The 7,704-nt window shown below is 50.0% G+C and overlaps 1 protein-coding gene across 1 annotated transcript; it reads right to left on the bottom strand.

Moving 5' to 3' along the window:
• Positions 1-5,269: 5,269 nt before the first annotated feature.
• On the bottom strand, positions 5,270-6,243 carry LOC119308649 (ribulose bisphosphate carboxylase small chain clone 512-like). The gene is made up of 2 exons (XM_037584775.1): positions 6,032-6,243; positions 5,270-5,906 (listed from the first exon to the last, which is right to left on the bottom strand). Exons 1-2 carry the CDS (start codon positions 6,176-6,178, stop codon positions 5,526-5,528), a joined length of 528 nt encoding a protein of 175 aa, XP_037440672.1. The 5' UTR covers positions 6,179-6,243; the 3' UTR covers positions 5,270-5,525.
• Positions 6,244-7,704: the final 1,461 nt, after the last annotated feature.

Here is a 7,704-nt window from a genome sequence, read left to right on the forward strand (position 1 = left end):
CCGAGGCCTGTTGTCCGGGATGATCTCCACCACCGGCGTGCGCGAAGCGCCTGCCAGGGCTGGTCGCCTGTCGAGGCCCTGGCCCTCTTTGTCACCCTCTGGGCCAGCGTCTCCCTGTCCCTGCGAAAATGAAAACAAATCAAGAAAAGCGGCACGGTCTAAAAGGATGGAGATGACGAAGGGCAAGATACTTACTCGTCATCCACCTCCTCTTCTGCTGCCTTTCTTTTCCTCCTTGGGCTGAGAGACCCAAAATCAAAGATGACCTCCGTGTCGACATCTGCGGGAGGAGGGGAAGGGGATGGAGTCCGGCAACACTTGGACGAAGAAGAGGCGGTCGCTTTCCTCTTCGCCACCGTGGCCTTCATCACCTTCTTCGCTGCTGCAGCCCTTGTCAGGCGCATGGACTCCCCTGTACCTATTGCTGCAGTTCGGTCCTGTCGGGGCGGACCGGCTTGCCAGAGTTGGTCCACCTCAAGACACGCCTTTTTCCCGTGGCCGGAGGGTTGTCAGCCTTGGCCTCTTCCTCAGTCGACTCGTCGACCGCATCCTCAACAAGGGGGGTCTCGGTGTTGACACTGCTGGCCTCCCCAGCAGACCCCGCCCACTGGGCGAGCTCCCTCTCCACCGCGGCCACGTCGGCCTCGTCCTCCACCCCGCCAGCGCTGCCGACCTCCCTCTCCACCGCGGCCACGTCGGCCTCGTCCTCCACCCGCCAGCGCTACCGACCTCCCTAGAAAGCTCCGCCTCCGCCACCCTGGCGGTGATGTCGTCCAGCTCCGCCTCGGTGGTGTCCTGGATGAGCAGCGGCTCGTCGTGGTCATAGCCCTTCGACAAGTTGTCGAAGAACGCCTGCACTTCGTGTGCCGGGTGCTCGGCCCAGGACGGGTTGAGGCCGTGCGCGTTGAAGTCCGACATCATGGCAATAATAGCAGACTGGCAAGAGTTGTTGCTCAGTGGGACCACTCCTGCCGGCAACCCAAATAGGGGCCCCTTGACGGCCTTGCCGGCCTTCGCGGCCCTGCCGGTCCTCTCCACCCTGCCGTCGCTGTACACGTCGAGCTGAAAGAGCCTTTGACAAAAATAGGCGTGCCCCATCACCGTGAAGTTATGCCTCAGGCCAGGGCAGAGCCTCATGACGTCGGCCGCATTCCTGAAGTCCCAGGCCGACCTTCCCTTGTCATGCAGCGGGGCAATTCAGCGACGGATGAAGTCCGCCCCAATCATCTCATGGGTGAGCCCGGCCGTGGTGAGGCGATGGATCCTGGTGGTGGCGATCGAAATCTTCTTGTTGTCGGCGTCGAGGTCGCTCCAGTCCCCGCGATGGGTTGGCGAGCTCTGACGAACCCGACAGAACTCCGACAGGTTCTTCTCCTCGATCCAGCACCACCAGCCCCGCCACTCCTCCCATCTCTCCTTCTGGGCACCTTCCAGATACGTGCCTTTCTCCTAGGCCCTCGGGATCCAGGAGATGCTCCTATAGATGGCACCCCCTGGTTGGATGCGAGGGGAGAAATAGTGGCGGAAGAGCGCCGTGCTGGGGAGCACCCCGGCAAAGCCCTCACAGAGGTGGGAAAAGAGAGCCATGCACGCCACGGCGTTCGGTGTGAGATCCAAAAGACAGAAGCCATAGGTGCGCATGACATCGTTGAAGAAGTCAGAGAAAGGGCAGGAGAAGAAATCGACGAAAAAGAGGTACCGATTTGGGCCGGCCTTGGCACAATCGGCAGGGATGACGCGCGTGGACGTAGGGTATTACTCTCCAGAGGTCCGAACCTAGATAAACCCCTCACATGACCTCCGATCCGTGACTTCTAGTTGCGCTTCGACCCCTACCGAGGGATCTGACGGTATTTTGCACCCCCGTGGTTTGCTTGCTCCGGCCGGGCTGTGAGTGATGCGCGTAGAGCAGGCTCGTGCTCACGCATAATCGGGTAGGCAACACGCACAAGACTTCCTGGGTGGTGACGCCGAGCAAGAGGCCCGGGTACGATGACGCTGTCATGGGGGCCCAATTCTGTGGGGCTTTTCCGAATTTTTATTACGTCGGTTGCCTTGTTTGGCGGCTGCATTAAAAGGACGCGCTCTCAATGCAAGCCTACCCTAATTTCTTTTCTCGTCTCCCTGCATGGGGTGTGGCTGCTGGTGATTGTCGGTGTTGGACAACACTGACGACGGTTCGGTGGCTCCTCATGCTCTCTGAGGTTTGCATTTTGTTTGCCTTTCGATGTGATGGCTCTTTTCTTTGCGCTCACTATTTTGTTTTTTCGTTGTGCTCGCATGTCTCATCTTTCTGCTGAAGAGGTGTTTTCCAGGCAAGCAGTCGACGGTTTGTCGGATGGTGGCACCGGGCGTTGGTGGCTTAGCTCGACGGGGAGCGTTCGGGCTCTCCGTGTGGACGCGACAAGTGATGACCCATAAGTATAGGGGATCAATCATAGTCCTTTTGATAAGTAAGAGTGTCGAACCCAACAAGGAGCAGAAGCAATTGCATAGCGTATTAGAGATGGGCCAGGAGGAAAAATTCTAGTAACAGCTCGCCTGCTTCACTGCTTGTCCTAAAGCGAACGCAACCACGCATGGGATCGATCCGCCGCCAGTGGAGCGCCTGAGCAAACCCCAGTAACAGCTCGTCTGCTTCACTGCTTGTCCTGAAGCGAACACACCCATGCACGAGATCGATCCACCGCCCTTGGAGCGCCTGAGCCGTCTCGACGTCAACTCGCCAACCCAACGCCGGATCGTCCTGCCGCCCGCAACCTACCTAGTACCTGGCCCGCCTGCCTCCCAATTGTTGTCCGCATAGGCGCGCATGGCACACCACCATGCCCAGACACGTTGCTAGATGGAGCCGGCCAGTCTTCTTAGGTTCTCAGCAAGCATTAGTTGATACACTGATGGGATGCTAAGAATAAAGGGAAGAAAGCTAGTACGCCAGATGTGCAGGGGTTGTGGATGTGACCAAAGTGCAATATGGAGAATTTCTGGAAAACATAGTCTTCTTTGAACTTCTCAAGGTATGTAGTATGTATTATGTAGGTTTATGCAAACCTGAGACTTAATTGAGAATTTTAGTTTCTTTGTAAGAAAATATTTGATCTATTTTTATGTGATATTGGTAATTAGTTAGAACATTCACGTGTCATATTTGTTGTTAGTTTTTTTAGGCGGACCATCCTGCTACTAAATGCTAGCTCAACGACTGGTTACCCTCTTATGGAGCTCCAAACATGATTTTATAATACTTAGTAGTGTAAGATTTGAGTTTCTCATGGACTTCAATCGTACCATCTTCTTGTATAAGGGAATGAATAAGTTTCTTCCAGTGTTTGCCATTGGCTATACCATGGAAGTATCTAGTATTTGAATCCCCTTTGATAATAAATTGAGAGTTTGAATGTTGGTACCACTAGAGCTCCTCTTCTCTCATAAGTCGAGCTATCCATGCATTCGATTGACTCTTAATCTCAATCTCGTGTTCAGATAGCGGTCAAACTTCTGCCAAAGCTTCCAAGTCAGCGATAATGGACGTGAGATGACGCTTTCCTTTTTTGAGGATACTCGTAGTATGCATAGCCCAACACCAAGGAATTCACATATTGCATGCATTTTATTATTCCATTTGTTTATTAGAGTAAGCCCGACAACAGGTTTCTCCCACACCTCCTTGACCATATCATGGAAACCATCGCGGAGTAGCCAACCAAGGATGGGGGCATGGTCTGATAGAGCTTCAACATGAGGTAATGTACGCATGGGAACCATAGGGAATTTAGATTCCCATTTGGTATCCATTAACACACGATCTAATTTCTCGTATGTCGGTTGCTGAAGGTTATTCACACAAGTGAACTATCTTCCAATCATGAAAACTTCTCGCAAATCAAGGCTGTCAATAACAGTGTTGAACAGGAAAGGCCAATGATTATCAAACGTACTACGACTTTTCTCATTTGGAAATCTTAGCAAATTAAAATAACCACCTAGTAGAATAGCATAGGGATTATCTTTTGCCAGATTAACCATCTCATGAAGAAAGCTAGCCTTGAACTCATCCTGGGCTGCACCATACACGGCAACGAGAGACCATGTGAAGTTGTCGGCTTTGTTGCGGATATGTAGTTCGATATGATACTCACCATTTGAACTAGCAACCACACAGGTTACGGATATGTGCTCCTTCATGACCTTGTCCCACTGACGTGGCTCTTGTCAGCCCTTGTAGAGGCATACCGGGGCCGGTAATTTGGTAGCTATCTTCGAGGGATACAACACAATCAGGTGATCACACAATTACTAGGATCATATCTCCCATGACAGTAGGATCCCCAAAGTAAGGCTCATGTCCTTAGCCCTTACAAGTGTCTAGAAAATGATAACATGATAGGAAACATCGGGAAAGAGGTCGAAAGGGTGACGGCGAAGGATGGTGTGATGAAGGCGGCATCTGACACTGATGGCGAGCAAGTGCTCAGGCGGTGACGAGGAAAGCATACCGATGTCCACGAACAAGGTAGCACCGCCGTAACTTTAATCATTAAAGAGATGTGATAGGGGCATGATACATGGACATGTGAGATATTGGAAGGGTTCTCTTTTTTCCATACCCATGGAATTGGCGGGTAAATAACTATCAACTTGGGAATAAACTCAAATACCCGGCCTCAAAAGCAACAAAAGGACCTCTTGACTAATTTCACTACTTCACTAGTTTTATAGGTGGCTTGTTAATATTAAAGCACATTTAGCGGTTTTGGTGTTTGGTTTGGCTTCTGGCTTATAAGCAACAAAACCACAACCAATGCCTTAAGAGACACAACAAGAGTATACAAACCATTCATACAACACTTCTATTATAGACTCATTACCGAATAAATGGAATAACCGGTTTCCTTTGATAGATCTCGTTTTTCTCTAATTTTATTCGCTTCATACTCTAAAAATTATTAGAGCTCACTGTAATAATTTCATCTTTGCATGAAATTCAATACAACTTTCTCATTTTCCCTTTAATTATACCGTGGCCTGAGATTTAGTCCGATGTCACACTTATAAATACAACTAATATTATATTGTTGGCCAACATTCTGTGGGGCCATGTTTACAACCATACATTTCAAGGATACAAACTAAGACAACGTCCAACCGTCCACTATTAATAAAAAGTATCCCCTCTGTAAACTAACATAAGAGCGTTTAGATCACTAAAGCAGTGATCGAAACGCTCTATATTAATTTACAGAGGAAGTAATAAGCACGGTGGTGGAGATATTTTCCATTGGTTACCATTAAAACGTATATAGTCGACATATTGTATAATATTATGCGTCCGTTCATATACATAGCCACCGATAGCATTCTCATACGAGCATGCTTTCTCGAGCCATGTTGGTACATGAACATGGACATACACATATTCTTAGGAACAAATAAGAAAGATAAATGGAGAAGGAAAACCCAAAGCAATGTCAGAGTTGACAAAACTGCAATGGCACTTTATATATGGCCTGTCGTGAGTGAGCTGTTTAGGCCTTGCCGGACTCCTCGCAGCCCGGTGGCTTGAAGGCGATGAAGCTGACGCACTGCACCTGGCGCATGTTGTCGAATCCGATGATGCGGACATACGCGTCAGGGTACTCCTTCTTGACCTCCTCCACCTCGTTGATCACCTGTGTGGCGTCGGTGCACCCGAACATAGGCAGCTTCCACATTGTCCAGTACCGGCCATCATAGTACCCAGGGGATGCGTTGTGCTCACGGAAGATGAACCCAACCTTGCTGAACTCGAGGCAAGGCACCCACTTGGAGCGGATCAGGTAGTCGACCTGCTTGAGGAGGGCCTCCGTGCTGAGCGGTGGCAAGTAGGACAGGGTCTCGAACTTCTTGATGCCCTCAATGGGCCACACCTGCAAATAAGATTGACATTTTTGATACATTAATAGACTAGAATTCTAGTTCTACACAATTGATGTTACTGACTTCCGTCCGTCAGCTAGAAAATGAGTAGAAAGACAGAGATGATGTTGTTTACCTGCATGCACCTGATCCTTCCACCGTTGCTGACGCTGCCGAGGCTAGCGCCGTTGGAGCGGCGGCTGACGGGGAGGCCGGCGGTGGACTTGAGCCCCTGGAAAGGAGCGACGGAGGTGGCCGACGAGGCCATCACGGTGGGGGCCATGGCTGTACTATGTAGGTATATAGCTTGCTAGGAGGAGGCACTCTGGCTTGAGGACTGCTGCGTTGGGTCAGCAAGGCTTATATAACCCTTGGGCCCTTCCTGAACAAGATGTGGAAGGAGTGGCTGCCGTTCCACAGCGGCGATTAGCCCCGGCGCATCACCAGCGTCCTGATAAGGTCGGGATAAACAACCACATGTCTGCGCGCCTTATCCTCTGCACCATAGAATCAACGGCCCTGTGCCCTGCTAGCTGCTGGTCCTACTCCTTCCTGGCTACTTGCACCCAAGCCCATTTGCATTATTCTCTAGGTTTGCTGTACCGTATATATGACGAGACAGTGAGATGTATCAGCATTGCTACTCCTACTAACTAGAGGTAATTTTTCTTTGAGGGAAACTAGAGGTAATTATATTGTGAAAGGGCATCCGCATTAGGTACACTACCAGAGTAATAGTACATGGCAAACACGGCTTCCTTCATCTCACACGGTCAGTATGCCGCCTATGAAGTCATGACGGTCTCCAGTCTCAGCGCAGATAGTTCGTGAGGGTTGTGTCAGCTGTGATAACCGGTCGAATTTGGTAACCATTTGTAATCCCCCTTTTTTATTCTAAAATAAGATGCTCCTGTGCACGGCGTCACTAGCTACTTGATGCTCCCGCGTAGAATTATCTTTCATTTACTTTAAATTTTTTTAATATCATGAAGATACCTATACACTCAGTCTCTGCACCTACAAGATGTCTCAAAGACATTCAAGATGCACACAACCAAAGGAAAATAAATAAAAACAAAGGTCTCACCACAATGATCAACTCCTCTCAGCAGCGCACACAAACCACCACTAGATACAGCACACGGAAAACATAAAAGGTCTTCAAAAACAACGTCTCCAAAAAGGAAACAATGCACAAGCGTCGTCGTTGCCTGATCCAAGATCTTAGATTTTCACCCTGGAGAAGACCGGGCTCTCAGAACAATTCCTTCCGCAAGGCAATTTCCAAGCAAAACCAATGAAGGCCAGACCTTATTTTTTCACCCAGAAAGTCCCAGCTCAGCACCCGACGAGCACCGCCAAAAATGAATTCCTGCAGTGATGCCACCCCACTTGACACTGCTGGTCCTCAGAGTTATCAAACACCTGGCTGACTCCATCACCTCGAAGGCCCCTTTCGTCTAACTGATCCTTGGATCTCAGCCACCATGACCTTCTCCATAGTTGTTTACACCACAGAAATCGAGAAGCCAACATGTCCCATGGTGTCAATGAACAACAGAGCTTCGCGTCACGCCCTCATGAAACCTCGTAGGCTGAAATGGGCATGCACGACCGAATTCTGTCCGATCCAGGCAAGATCTCCGACAGCAGTTCCGGAACACGTCGATGACCGGATCAAGGAGAACCAATCATGCAGGATGTTGTCATGATGCGAGAGGAGCACGAGGACTGCCACAGTTATTATGACGACAGCAGGCCCCCACACCGCCCGATCCAACTTGTCACCGCCCGATCGCAGCCATGAGC

This window comes from Triticum dicoccoides, chromosome 5B (assembly GCF_002162155.2).
Source record: "Triticum dicoccoides isolate Atlit2015 ecotype Zavitan chromosome 5B, WEW_v2.0, whole genome shotgun sequence".
NCBI lineage: Eukaryota > Viridiplantae > Streptophyta > Magnoliopsida > Poales > Poaceae > Triticum > Triticum dicoccoides.

Bases quoted from the DNA above. Each gene is read 5' to 3' on its own strand.
- LOC119308649 (XM_037584775.1), bottom strand. From the start codon at position 6,178: ATGGCCCCCACCGTGATGGCCTCGTCGGCCACCTCCGTCGCTCCTTTC. The intron at 5,907-6,031 runs GTAAACAACATC...TCTTATTTGCAG, and splicing joins GAAGGATCAGGTGCATGCAG to GTGTGGCCCATTGAGGGCAT.